Genomic DNA, 15,000 nt, shown 5'->3' with positions numbered 1-15,000 from the left:
CTTTCCCCTTAACAGGAAACAGCAAGCTGTGGACCTGCCTCAAGACAGTGATGGTTGTATAGGGAACTAAAACCACAACCGGTGTGTGAGAACAAGCAGCTCAGGTGAATGCAGTTCAAATAAGTCCTATTTCGGGAATGTGGGTGACAGCAGACAGCGAATTATCAAACACACCGTTGTTAACCATCAAAAGAGCATGTCACTTTCACAGGGGTCTGTTGTCTTATTCAGATGAGCTTTGTTACTCTGCCTTCTGAACATCTGCTTGAACAAGCAGAGCAGGCCCACGCTCTCAGAGTCACGCTCCCCAAGAGGAGACCCTGCAACATACAATATATTACAAACTGGGTGGTTCCAGCCCTGAATGCTGATAGGTTGACAGACGTGGTATATCAGACCATATACAACACAGGTATGACAAAACATGACTTTTTAGTGCCAGTTTATAATAGCAGTAAGGCACCTCAGGGGTTTGTGGTATATGGCTAATATACCACGGCTAAGGGCTGTATCCAGACACTCCTCGTTGCTTCGTGTGTAAGAACAGCCCTTAGCCGTGGTATATTGGCCATATACCACACCTCCTCTGGCCTTATTGCTTAAACACATGCAGACGCTTTTATCATGCATGCCAAAAAAGAAATACGTATGGGTGGTCCCGGGAATCGAACCAACTATCCTCTACAAACTAAAAACTGTATTTGTCCTGTCCTGTTCAAACTCCACTATATAATCTACAATATCCACACCATTTTTTAACTGGTTTGACCTGGTCTGGGGGAGGAATAGGCAACATCAACAACACCTGCTGACCTCAATTCTCAACTCTTCTGCTCTGCCTGTTCTCCACTCCTCTTCTTCCCTCCCTCCAACCCCATACATCTCCTCTCCTCCTCTACCTTCTGCCCTCTCCTATCCATCTATCCATCCCTCTCCTCCTTTTCTTTCTCTCCTCCTCTACCTTCTGCTCTCTCCTCTCCTCCTCTACCTTCTGCTCTCTCCTCTCCTCCTCTACCTTCTGCTCTCTCCTCTCCTCCTCTACCTTCTGCTCTCTCCTCTCCTCCTCTACCTTCTGCTCTCTCCTCTCCTCCTCTACCTTCTGCTCTCTCCTCTCCTCCTCTACCTTCTGCTCTCTCCTCTCCTCCTCTACCTTCTGCTCTCTCCTCTCCTCCTCTACCTTCTGCTCTCTCCTCTCCTCCTCTACCTTCTGCTCTCTCCTCTCCTCCTCTACCTTCTGCTCTCTCCTCTCCTCCTCTACCTTCTGCTCTCTCCTCTCCTCCTCTACCTTCTGCTCTCTCCTCTCCTCCTCTACCTTATGCTCTCTCCTTTCCTCCTCTACCTTCTGCTCTCTCCTATCCATCCCTCTCCTCCTTTACCTTCTGCTCTCTCCTATCCCTCCCTCTCCTCCTTTTCTTTCTCTCCTCCTCTACCTTCTGCTCTCTCTCTCCTATCCATCCCTCTCCTCTACCTTCTGCTCTCCTATCCCGCCCTCTCCTCCTCTACCTTCTGCTCTCCTACCCCTCCCTCTCCTCCTCTTCCTCCTCTCCTCCTCTACCTTCTGCTCTCTCCTATCCATCCCTCTCCTCCTCTACCTTCTGCTTTCTCCTATCCCCCCTCTCCTCCTCTACCTTCTGCTCTCTCTCCCTCTCCTCTCCTCCCCATATTTCTCTCCTCCTCTACTCCCCCCATCCAGAGCTAGACACCCAATTATTTCTGCTCTGCTCTCTCTGTGTGTCTGTGCCGACAAACGGCTTGTGTCAGAGCCGAGCCACACAGGTGTGCCACTAACAAGTAGGTGACACTCAGACACAGAGAAAGAGTACACATGGCAGTAACACCAGGACTCCCACACACACAGTCACTTCCACACCTGCGCGCACACACACACACACACACACACACACACACAAAATATGGGGAACAAAAACCCAGACTACATGACGCTTTAACAACCAGCCACCAGAAAAGAAGCTATAGGGACGAGAAAGAAAAGAGAGAGAGAGAAAGTAAGCAGACAGAGAACAAGAGACATAAAGAAAGCAACTAGGAGCAAGAGAGAAAGAGAGCAGCGAAAGACAGAAAGAGAGAGCAGCGAAAGACAGAGAGAGAGAGAGAGAGCAGCGAGAGACAGAGAGAAAGCAGCGAGAGACAGAGAGAAAGCAGCGAGAGACAGAGAGAGCAGCGAGAGAAAGAGAGCAGCGAGAGAGAGAAAGAGAGCAGCGAGAGACAGAAAGAGAAAGAGAGGGGAGAGAGAGAAAGAGAAAGCAGCGAGAGAGAGAAAGAGAGCAGCGAGAGACAGAAAGAGAGAGAGCAACGAGAGACAGAAAGAGAGAGAGCAGGGAGAGACAGAAAGAGAGCAGCGAGAGACAGAAAGAGAGAGAGCAGGGAGAGACAGAGAGAGCAGCGAGAGAGAGAAAGGGAGCAGCGAGAGAGAGAAAGAGAGCAGCGAGAGACAGAAAGAGAAAGCAGCGAGAGAGAAAGAGAAAGTAGCGAGAGACAGAAAGAGAGAGAGCAGGGAGAGACAGAGAGAGAGAGCAGGGAGAGACAGAGAGAAAGAGCAGCGAGAGACAGAGAGAGAGCAGCGAGAGAGCAGCGAGAGACAGAGAGAGAGCAGCAAGAGACAGAGAGAGCAGCGAGAGACAGAAAGAGAGCAGCGAAAGACAGAGAGAGAGAGGAGAGAGAGAGCAGCGAGAGAGCAGCGAGAGACAGAGAGAGAGAGCAGTGAGAGAGAGCAGCGAGAGAGAGCAGCGAGAGAGAGCAGCGAGAGAGAGCAGCGAGAGACAGAAGCGAGAGAGAGCAGCAAGAGAGAGCAGCAAGAGAGAGCAGCAAGAGAGAGCAGCGAGAGACAGAGAGAGACAGAGAGAGAGCAGCGAGAGAGCAGCGAGACAGAAAGAGAGTGAGCAGGGAGAGAGAAGCGAGAGAGAAAGAGTAGCGAGAGAGAAAGAGAGCAACAAGAGAGAGAGAAAGCAGTGAGAGACAGAAAGAGAGAGCAGCGAGAGACAGAAAGAGAGAGCAGCGAGAGACAGAAAGAGAGAGCAGCGAGAGAGAGCAGCGAGAGAGAGCAGCGAGAGAGAGCAGCGAGAGAGAGCAGCGAGAGAGAGCAGCAAGAGAGAGCAGCAAGAGAGAGCAGCAAGAGAGAGCAGCGAGAGACAGAGAGAGACAGAGAGAGAGCAGCGAGAGAGCAGCGAGACAGAAAGAGAGTGAGCAGGGAGAGAGAGAGTAGCGAGAGAGAAAGGGAGCAACAAGAGAGAGAGAGAAAGCGAGATTAAAGATACCCTTAAAGATGTTGATGTCATCATTCTGCAGGAGACATGGTGTAAGGCTGACATTGTCACTCACTGTCCCACAGGTTACAGAGAGGTAATTGTACCGTCACAGAAACACAGCTCAGTCAATAGAGGCAGAGACTCTGGAGGACTGATCATTTGGTACAAATCCGAACTACAACATCTAATTGACCCCCTCAAAATTGGCAAATATCACATTTGGTTAAAACTGAAAAAAGAACTTGTACTGACAGAAAAAGATGTGTTCCTTTGCGCAATTTATATCCCCCCCTCAGAATCCCCATATTACTCAGAGGAGATCTTCCCCACCCTTGAGGAAGAGACGTGCCATTTCCAGGCCCAGGGAAATGTGCTCATCTGTGGGGACACAAATGCGCGCACAGGAACACTACCTGATCTAACGAGCACACGAGGGGACAGCTTTATTACTGTTTCTAACTGCCTTAATCTCCCCCATAGAAACAACAGTGACAGCACCGTCAACAAAAACGGAAGGGATCTGTTGCAGCTCTGTAGAAGCCTGGGTCTGTACTTTGTCAATGGTAGGTTACGGGGGGACTCTTTGGGGAGATTCACCTACTGCTCACCTCTTGGCCACAGTACAGTAGACTATATGATCACAGACATTGACCCTTTCTCTCTCAGCTCATTCACTGTCAAGCCACTAACACCTCTGTCTGATCACAGCCAAATTACATTGTTCCTCAAAAGAACAGACATGGAAACAACCACACATTCACAGCCCAGTAAGCTGTACAACATCAGAAATTCATACAGATGGGCCCAAAACAGCACAGAAGAATACCAGAAAGCAACCTGGAACCAAAATATCCAAACACTCTTAGATAACTTTCTGGATACCACATTCACTCACAGTAAAGAAGGCATCAATCTAGCAGTACAAAACATCAACTATATATTCAGGCAAACGGCAAAAGAAGCACAATTGAAATTGATAAAAAACAAAACAAAAAAGATCACAGATGACAACTGGTTTGATGCAGATTGTAAAATTATAAGGAAAAAAATTAGAACACTATCCAACCAAAAGCACAGAGACCCAAATAATGGTGAATTACGCCTTCATTACTGTGAGACTTTAAAACTCTATAAACGTACACTCAGAACCAAAAAAGCACAGTACAACAGCAAGCAGCTGACGCTAATTGAGGAGTCCATAAACACAAACAACTTCTGGCAAAATTGGAAAAAATTAAAGAAATCTAAACAAGAGGAATTAGCGATACAAAATGGTGACATATGGACAACCCATTTTAAAACACTCTACAACACCGTTCAAATTGACACAAACGCAGAACAGCGCCAAATTCATGAGAAGTTGAATGGATTAGAAAAAGCTATAAAGGACAACCAAAATCCACTGGACTCCCCAATTACTGACCAGGAGCTCTATAAGAAACTTCAGGCTCTCAAATTTAAAAAGGCATGCGGACCTGATGGCATCCTAAATGAGATGCTCAAACTCACTAGTGCAAAATTTCAATTGGCCATATTAAAACTGTTTAATTTGATCCTGAGTGTAGGTTATTTCCCTGACATCTGGAATCAAGGACTCATAACCCCAATCTTTAAAAACGGAGACAAATTTGACCCTAACAATTACAGAGGCATTTGTGTGAACAGTAACCTGGGGAAGGTTTTCTGTAGTATTATAAATGTAAGACTTCTAAACTTCCTTAATAAGCACAATGTCTTGAGTAAAAGCCAAATTGGATTTATACCAAAACATCGCACGACCGATCATATTTACACCCTACACACCCTGATAGGTAAACATGTCCACCAAAATAATACCAAAATATACGCTTGCTTTATCGACTTCCAAAAAGCATTTGATTCTATTTGGCATACAGGACTGTTCTACAAAGTTATTGAAAGTGGTGTAGGGGGTAAAACATATGACATAATTAAATCAATGTATACTGGCAATACGTGCAGCATTAAAATTGTCAAGAAAAGAACAGAATTCTTTAACCAGGGGCGGGGCCTTCGTCAGGGTTGTAATCTGAGCCCTGCACTCTTCAATATTTACATCAACGAATTGGCCACTATTCTAGAAAAATCCCCAGCCCCTGGTGTTAGTCTCCATAATTCAGAGGTTAAATGCCTACTCTTCGCAGATGACCTATGCCTGCTGTCACCCACAGCACATGGCCTACAGCAGAGCCTGGATCTGCTAGAGCAGTACTGCCAGACCTGGGCCCTGGCAGTAAACCCCAAAAAGACTAAAATAATGATTTTCCAGAGAAGATCCAGATCTCAGGGAATTAGACCAAAGTTCTCAATCTGTACAAAATATATAGAGTACTGCACACACTACAATTACTTAGGTTTAAAAATAAGCTCAACTGGACACCTTAATGAGGCAGTGAATGAACTGAGAGAGAAAGCACGCAGGGCATTCTACGCAATTAAAAAGCAAATTCAAATTGAAATTCCTATTAAAATTTGGCTAAAACTAATTGAATATGTCATTGAACCAATTGCATTTTATGGCAGCGAGGTGTGGGGTCCACTTGCAAAACAAGATTTCATCAAATGGGACAAACATCCCATTGAAACCCTGCATGCAGAGTTCTGTAAGATTCTCCTACATGTCCAGAGGAAAACTACAAACAATGCATGCAGGGCAGAATTAGGCAAATATCCACTAATAATAAAAACTCAAAAAAGAGCAATTAAGTTTTGGAAACATCTAAAATACAGTGACCCCCTCTCATATCACTACCAAGCCCTGCAATACCAAGAGCTGAGCAAAGAAAAGAGTCCCCTCATCCAGCTGGTCCTGGGGCTGAGTTCACAAACCTGTTCTACTAACACACTGAAGCCTCAGGACCAGAACATCCAATCAATCAGAATAAACCAAATTACAACACAGTCAAAACAAAACTACATTGCTTATTGGGAAACACAAGCACAAGCACAGAGCAAAATGCAGTGCTATCTGGCCCTAAATCGACAGTACACCATGGCTAACTATTTGACTATGGTTACTGATCAAAACCTTAGAAAAACCTTGACAAAGTACAGGCTCAGTGAGCACAGCCTTGCCATTGAGAAGGGTAGACACAGGAAAACCTGGCTCCCTGTAGAAGAAAGGCTGTGCAACCACTGCACAACAGCAGAACCTGAGACGGAGCTGCATTTCCTGACAAAATGTCAAAAATATAAAACAATTAGAGAGTGCCATTTCCCCAAATTTGAAACTCTTATTCAAGGTTTCAAAGACCTCTCTGATGAGGATAGGCTACCCGTCCTGTTGGGGGAGGACGCAGAGAGCTGTGGGTTGGCAGCGCACTACATTGCTGCCTGCCATAAGTTGAGGGACAGTGTCTGACAGACCAACCAACCTGCACATGTACTCTACTGTATGTTTATTGTTATTGTTGAATGTATGGTTATTTTGACACTTAGTTATTGTTGTTACTGTTGTCCCGTTGACCATTTTGATTCTCATTTTTATATTTGTAAATAAGCTTTGGCAATATGTACATTGTTACGTCATGCCAATAAAGCAAATTGAATTGAATTGAATTGAAAGCAGTGAGAGACAGAAAGAGAGAGCAGCAAGAGACAGAAAGAGAGAGAGAGAGAGCAAACAACTCTGGGCCTGGAAGCCAGTTCCACTGCTGGTTTTCATTGTTCCACTCTAATCAGGTACTGATTCAGACCTGGCACACCAGGTGGGTGCAATTAGTTATCAGGTAGAACAGAAAACCAGCAGGCTCCGGACCTCGTAGGGTCTGAGTTGAATACCCCTGGCCTAGAGAGAAGCAGATAGTAAGAAGTGAGAAGTCAGTCAGTCTGCAGGGCCAACGTGCGGTGAGGCAGGCGGTCAGTCAGTCTGCAGGGCCAACGTGCGGTGAGGTGGTGAGGCAGGCAGTCAGACAGCTAGCACTCAGGACCGTGGTGCAGTCAGTCACTCAGGGCTTACGGCGGATGGATAGTCCTAGTTATCATACTACTGACAGCATGTTAAGAAGGCTGCTGTCAGGGCTGGGGCCTGCCGACACACCCACTGAGGGGGCCAGGGCCCAGGGAGACCAGGGGAGATGAAAGACACAGAGCCTTCCCAGCTGACTAGTTAGAGGGGGCCTGATGCAGCACAATTACTGTATACGGCGACATGACAAGCCTGCATGCTCGATTGGCTTCCTCGGCCATCGCACCGCGCCTTTAAAACAGTGGTACCACTCACCTCCGGTCACAAAACAGCAATAAGTCAACTGATGCACCATCATGATTTATTCCTTTGCTGTTGGGCGCTGGCAGGCAATCCGCCATGTTCTGATAGACTGACACAGCGGAATCACTAGAGGCCCTGACACACAGGAAGGATCTCTGCTATGCCTGGAGCCCACATAATGTATGCAGTATCTCTCAGTGTCTCTCTCTCAGTGTCTCTCTCTCAGTATCAGACTCTCTCTCAGTGTCAGACTCTCTCTCAGTGTCAGACTCTCTCTCAGTGTCAGACTCTCTCTCAGTGTCAGACTCTCTCTCAGTGTCAGACTCTCTCTCAGTGTCAGACTCTCTCTCAGTGTCAGACTCTCTCTCAGTGTCAGACTCTCTCTCAGTGTCTCTCAGTGTCAGACTCTCTCTCAGTGTCTCTCAGTGTCAGACTCTCTCTCAGTGTCAGACTCTCTCTCAGTGTCAGACTCTCTCTCAGTGTCAGACTCTCTCTCAGTGTCAGACTCTCTCTCAGTGTCAGACTCTCTCTCAGTGTCAGACTCTCTCTCAGTGTCAGACTCTCTCTCAGTGTCAGACTCTCTCTCAGTGTCAGACTCTCTCTCAGTGTCAGACTCTCTCTCAGTGTCAGACTCTCTCTCAGTGTCAGACTCTCTCTCAGTGTCAGACTCTCTCTCAGTGTCAGACTCTCTCTCAGTGTCAGACTCTCTCTCAGTGTCAGACTCTCTCTCAGTGTCAGACTCTCTCTCAGTGTCAGACTCTCTCTCAGTGTCAGACTCTCTCTCTGTGTCAGACTCTCTCTCTGTGTCAGACTCTCTCTCTGTGTCAGACTCTCTCTCTCTGTGTCTCTCTCTCTCTCTGTGTCTCTCTCTCTCTCTGTGTCTCTCTCTCTCTCTGTGTCTCTCTCTCTCTCTGCGTCTCTCTCTCTCTCTGCGTCTCTCTCTCTCTCTGCGTCTCTCTCTCTCTCTGCGTCTCTCTCTCTCTCTGCGTCTCTCTCTCTCTCTGCGTCTCTCTCTCTCTCTGCGTCTCTCTCTCTCTCTGCGTCTCTCTCTCTCTCTGCGTCTCTCTCTCTCTCTGCGTCTCTCTCTCTCTCTGCGTCTCTCTCTCTCTCTGCGTCTCTCTCTCTCTCTGCGTCTCTCTCTCTCTCTGCGTCTCTCTCTCTCTCTGCGTCTCTCTCTCTCTCTGCGTCTCTCTCTCTCTCTGCGTCTCTCTCTCTGCGTCTCTCTCTCTGCGTCTCTCTCTCTGCGTCTCTCTCTCTGCGTCTCTCTCTCTGCGTCTCTCTCTCTGCGTCTCTCTCTCTGCGTCTCTCTCTCTGCGTCTCTCTCTCTGCGTCTCTCTCTCTGCGTCTCTCTCTCTGCGTCTCTCTCTCTGCGTCTCTCTCTCTGCGTCTCTCTCTCTGCGTCTCTCTCTCTGCGTCTCTCTCTCTGCGTCTCTCTCTCTGCGTCTCTCTCTCTGCGTCTCTCTCTCTGCGTCTCTCTCTCTGCGTCTCTCTCTCTGCGTCTCTCTCTCTGCGTCTCTCTCTCTGCGTCTCTCTCTCTGCGTCTCTCTCTCTGCGTCTCTCTCTCTGCGTCTCTCTCTCTGCGTCTCTCTCTCTGCGTCTCTCTCTCTGCGTCTCTCTCTCTGCGTCTCTCTCTCTGCGTCTCTCTCTCTGCGTCTCTCTCTCAGCGTCTCTCTCTCAGCGTCTCTCTCTCAGCGTCTCTCTCTCAGCGTCTCTCTCTCAGCGTCTCTGTCTCTGTGTCTCTGTGTCTCTCTGTGTCTCTGTGTCTCTCTCTCTCTCTCTGTGTGTCTCTCTCTCTGCGTCTCTCTCTCTCTGCGTCTCTCTCTCTCTGCGTCTCTCTCTCTCTGCGTCTCTCTCTCTCTCTGCGTCTCTCTCTCTCAGCGTCTCTCTCTCAGCGTCTCTCTCTCAGCGTCTCTCTCTCAGCGTCTCTCTCTCAGCGTCTCTCTCTCAGCGTCTCTCTCTCAGCGTCTCTGTGTCTCTGTGTCTCTGTGTCTCTCTCTCTCTCTGCGTCTCTCTCTCTCTCAGCGTCTCTCTCTCAGCGTCTCTCTCTCAGCGTCTCTCTCTCAGCGTCTCTCTCTCAGCGTCTCTCTCTCAGCGTCTCTCTCTCAGCGTCTCTCTCTCAGCGTCTCTCTCTCAGCGTCTCTCTCTCAGCGTCTCTCTCTCAGCGTCTCTCTCTCAGCGTCTCTCTCTCAGCGTCTCTCTCTCAGCGTCTCTCTCTCAGCGTCTCTCTCTCAGCGTCTCTCTCTCAGCGTCTCTCTCTCTGTGTCTCTGTGTCTCTCTCTCTCTCTGTGTCTCTCTCTCTCTCTGTGTCTCTCTCTCTCTGTGTCTCTCTCTCTCTGTGTCTCTCTCTCTCTCTGTGTCTCTCTCTCTCTCTCTCTGTGTCTCTCTCTCTCTGTGTCTCTCTCTCTCTGTGTCTCTCTCTCTCTGTGTCTCTCTCTCTCTGTGTCTCTCTCTCTCTGTGTCTCTCTCTCTGTGTCTCTCTCTCTGTGTCTCTCTCTCTGTGTCTCTCTCTCTGTGTCTCTCTCTCTGTGTCTCTCTCTCTGTGTCTCTCTCTCTGTGTCTCTCTCTCTGTGTCTCTCTCTCTGTGTCTCTCTCTCTGTGTCTCTCTCTCTGTGTCTCTCTCCCTCTCCCTCTGTGTTCCTCTGTCTCTTCGAGGAGAGAGTGGTAGTAGGGGCCAGCTGGATGCCTCCTCGCTCTCTTCTTTAAAAGTCATGCCAGGGACGGACTAAGAGACACACACACTAATAATAATTGGATGGCTGGACGGAGGGAGGGAGGGATGGATGGGTGGACAGAGGGACGGACAGACGACTTTCAAGGATAAAAGGCTTATTGAGAGGTGGAGGTCTAGCGATGGGCGTCTTACATATCCTGTTCACATATCAGTTAAATAAACCTCAAGACAGTTTGTCTTGTCACAAAACTCTAAATCACACAGAATATCACTTCCATCCGTCTGCTAAGAAAACAGCCGTCACCCGCGGCTCTGATAATTTACACCCTGGAACCCCTGGAGCCAGAGGGAGAGCTGCTGGGGCTCTGGGGCTCTGAGCAGCTGACATGCTGAGGGGGGGGGGAGAATGGGTGAGAGGAGGGGCAGAAAGGAGGAGAAAGGGGAAGAGAGGTGAAATTCTCCAAGGGCTGGGTAATTCTCTACACCTCCCCCGGATCCCTCCACTCCATCCTCAGGGAGACCTTGGGTTCCGACGCACCCCCCCCCCCCCCCCCCCTCCCCCTCCCGGCGGTTCCGCGTTCCGGGCTTCAGTCAGATACCGGAGCAGAACGGTAGAGATAGGATTGTGGATGACATCACTCCTGCTCTCCCTCTCCCTGTCATAAACATTTGGTTCTGCTGTCAGCCACGGAGATAAGAAGCACAGAGAGAGATCCCCTCCCTCAGACCCAGCAGCTCTACTCCAACTACGGCAGAGAGTAAAAGTCTAATAACAGATAATAAACTATGTGAGAGAGTTAGAGTGTCTAATAACAGATAATTTAGGGTATGTCGGCCATTAAAACGTAGCAGCTTTAAGAGAAACAGTCTAATATAATCCTGGTCTAGTGCGGGCTTCACAGCGTGTCAGGGACTGGAGATAGAGCAGGTTGACTGGAGCACTGAACTCTGAATTCTGTCTACGTGCGCACGTGTGTGCAAACCGTAAAAAAAAAACATTTAGATATTAAGTTTGATGTAGTGTTGTAATATCGATGAGGAATGCCATGTTTAAATCAGACACATAAACCTACTTTACTACTCCTATGATGTTTCTGTAGTTTAGCAGTGATGTAAAGTACTTAAGTAAAGTACTACTGAGTTATTTTTGGGCGGTATCTGTACTTAACTATTTATTTTTTTGACAACTTATACGTTTACTTCACTACATTCCTAAAGAAAATTATGTACCTTTTACTCCATACATTTTCCCTGACACACAAAAGTTCTCGTTACATTTTGAATGCTTAACAGGACAGGAAAATGATGTAATTCACACACTTATCAAGAGAACATCCCTGGTCATCCATACTGTCTCTGATCTGGAGGACTGGTGCCGTCTGCGTTGGTTAATAGAAGGGAATTTGAAGAGATTTATACTTTTGATACTTAAGTATATTTAAAACCAAATACTTTTAGACTTTTACTCAAGTAGTATTTTACTGGGTGAATTTAACTTTTTTCACAACTGGGTACTTTTTCCATCCTGTAGTTTAGAGCAGGGGTCTGTACCATCCTGTAGTTTAGAGCAGGGGTCTGTACCATCCTGTAGTTTAGAGTAGGGGTCTGTACCATCCTGTAGTTTAGAGTAGGGGTCTGTACCATCCTGTAGTTTAGAGCAGGGGTCTGAACCATCCTGTAGTTTAGAGCAGGGGTCTGAACCATCCTGTAGTTTAGAGCAGGGGTCTGAACCATCCTGTAGTTTAGAGCAGGGGTCTGAACCATCCTGTAGTTTAGAGCAGGGGTCTGTACCATCCTGTAGTTTAGAGCAGGGGTCTGAACCATCCTGTAGTTTAGAGCAGGGGTCTGAACCATCCTGTAGTTTAGAGCAGGGGTCTGAACCATCCTGTAGTTTAGAGCAGGGGTCTGAACCATCCTGTAGTTTAGAGCAGGGGTCTGTACCATCCTGTAGTTTAGAGTAGGGGTCTGTACCATCCTGTAGTTTAGAGCAGGGGTCTGTACCATCCTGTAGTTTAGGGTACGGGTCTGTACCATCCTGCAGTTTAGAGCACGGGTCTGTACCATCCTGTAGTTTAGAGCAGGGGTCTGTACCATCCTGTAGTTTAGAGCAGGGGTCTGTACCATCCTGTAGTTTAGAGTAGGGGTCTGTACCATCCTGTAGTTTAGAGCAGGGGTCTGTACCATCCTGTAGTTTAGAGCAGGGGTCTGTACCATCCTGTAGTTTAGAGCAGGGGTCTGTACCATCCTGTAGTTTAGAGCAGGGGTCTGTACCATCCTGTAGTTTAGAGCAGGGGTCTGTACCATCCTGTAGTTTAGAGCAGGGGTCTGTACCATCCTGTAGTTTAGAGTAGGGGTCTGTACCATCCTGTAGTTTAGAGCAGGGGTCTGTACCATCCTGTAGTTTAGAGCAGGGGTCTGTACCATCCTGTAGTTTAGGGTACGGGTCTGTACCATCCTGCAGTTTAGAGCAGGGGTCTGTACCATCCTGTAGTTTAGAGCAGGGGTCTGTACCATCCTGTAGTTTAGAGCAGGGGTCTGTACCATCCTGTAGTTTAGAGTAGGGGTCTGTACCATCCTGTAGTTTAGAGCAGGGGTCTGTACCATCCTGTAGTTTAGAGCAGGGGTCTGTACCATCCTGTAGTTTAGAGCAGGGGTCTGTACCATCCTGTAGTTTAGAGCAGGGGTCTGTACCATCCTGTAGTTTAGAGCAGGGGTCTGTACCATCCTGTAGTTTAGAGCAGGGGTCTGTACCATCCTGTAGTTTAGAGCAGGGGTCTGTACCATCCTGTAGTTTAGAGCAGGGGTCTGTACCATCCTGTAGTTTAGAGCAGGGGTCTGTACCATCCTGTAGTTTAGAGCAGGGGTCTGTACCATCCTGTAGTTTAGAGCAGGGGTCTGTACCATCCTGTAGTTTAGAGCAGGGGTCTGTACCATCCTGTAGTTTAGAGCAGGGGTCTGTACCATCCTGTAGTTTAGAGCAGGGGTCTGTACCATCCTGTAGTTTAGAGCAGGGGTCTGTACCATCCTGTAGAGTGTTTAATGAAGAGTGCCAGAGGAAGGCCCTAAACCACCCCAGCCACCCCAGTCATAGACTGTTCTCTCTACTACCGCATGGCAAGCGGTACCGGAGTGCCAAGTCTAGGACAAAAAGGCTTCTCAACAGTTTTTACCCCCAAGCCGCTACTGTATATAGCCTGTCTTTTTATTGTTGTTTTATTTCTTTACTTACCTATTGTTCACCTAACACCTTTTTTGTAAGTAAGCATTTCACTGTAAGGTCTACTACACCTGTTGTATTCGGCACACGTGACAAATAAACTTTGATTTGAAGAGATACTCACAGTGCTAATGAAGAGGTACTCACAGTGTTAATGAAGAGGTACTCACAGTGTTAATGAAGAGGTACAGTGTTAATGAAGAGGTACTCACAGTGTTAATGAAGAGGTACTCACAGTGTTAATGAAGAGGTACTCACAGTGTTAATGAAGAGGTACTCACAGTGTTAATGAAGAGGTACTCACAGTGTTAATGAAGAAGTACTCACAGTGCTAATGAAGAGGTACTCACAGGGTTAATGAAGAGGTACTCACAGTGCTAATGAAGAGGTACTCACAGTGTTAATGAAGAGGTACTCACAGTGTTAATGAAGAGGTACAGTGTTAATGAAGAGGTACTCACAGTGTTAATGAAGAGGTACTCACAGTGTTAATGAAGAGGTACTCACAGTGTTAATGAAGAGGTACTCACAGTGTTAATGAAGAGGTACTCACAGTGTTAATGAAGAGGTACTCACAGTGTAAATCAAGAGGTACTCACAGTGTTAATGAAGAGGTACTCACAGTGCTAATGAAGAGGTACTCACAGTGTTAATGAAGAGGTACTCACAGTGTTAATGAAGAGGTACTCACAGTGTTAATGAAGAGGTACTCACAGTGTTAATGAAGAGGTACTCACAGTGTTAATGAAGAGGTACTCACAGTGCTAATCAAGAGGTACTCACAGTGTTAATGAAGAGGTACTCACAGTGTTAATGAAGAGGTACTCACATTGTTAATGAAGAGGTACTCACAGTGTTAAGAGGTACTCACAGTGTAAATCAAGAGGTACTCACAGTGCTAATCAAGAGGTACTCACAGTGCTAATCAAGAGGTACTCACAGTGCTAATGAAGAGGTACTCACAGTGTTAATGAAGAGGTACTCACAGTGCTAAGCTTGCTTGAGGTAATGATGATGCGTCGTTCGTGCAGCATGCTGGCGTACAGCTGTAGCATGTTGTTGACGTCCACCGCCACAAAATACTCTGTCAGGTTCCTCTGGGGGGGGGGGGGGGGGGAAGAGAGACAAGACAGTCAGTGACTTCATAACTGCTCAACGGCTCAGACACAAGACTTATTTGGCAACGACTGCAGACAAATACAGATAAAGTGAAAGCCACGTCACGGACACAGACCCCTCTCTCTCGGACAAGCTAAAACACCTTCACACGCTTCGAGGACAAGAAACAGAGCCTCCCGACGTGGGCCCCCGCCGCTCACGAGGACTGTGTGCTCCCGACAAACTAAATAACTACCGCCCCATAGCACTCCCTTCTGTCATCATGAAGTGCTTTGAGAGGCTAGTTAAGGACCATATAACCTTCACCTTACCCTACACCCACTACAATTCTACCCTGCACCTTAGACACGGTCACTAGCTGACCACCGCCTGGTACTCTGCCCTACACCTTAGACCCGTGTGGCTCAGTTGGTAGAGCATGGCGCTTGCAACGCCAGGGTTGTGGGTTCAATTCCCACGGGGGGACCAGGGTTCAATTCCCACGGGGGGACCAGGATGA

The 15,000-nt window shown here is 47.7% G+C and overlaps 1 protein-coding gene across 5 annotated transcripts in view; it reads right to left on the bottom strand.

Annotated features, from left to right (window-relative positions):
• LOC129869371 (DENN domain-containing protein 1B-like) overlaps positions 1-15,000 on the bottom strand; it is a 316,391-nt gene that overhangs the window by 129,390 nt on the left and 172,001 nt on the right. For all 5 annotated transcript variants that reach the window (XM_055943720.1, XM_055943716.1, XM_055943717.1 and 2 more), the window contains one exon: positions 14,369-14,479. In XM_055943720.1, coding sequence (XP_055799695.1) covers positions 14,369-14,479 — 111 coding nt within the window. The remainder of the gene's footprint in view (positions 1-14,368; positions 14,480-15,000) is intronic.

This window comes from Salvelinus fontinalis, chromosome 14 (assembly GCF_029448725.1).
Source record: "Salvelinus fontinalis isolate EN_2023a chromosome 14, ASM2944872v1, whole genome shotgun sequence".
In the NCBI taxonomy this organism is placed as follows: Eukaryota; Metazoa; Chordata; class Actinopteri; order Salmoniformes; family Salmonidae; genus Salvelinus; species Salvelinus fontinalis.
This window is presented reverse-complemented; position numbering and strand designations above follow the sequence as displayed.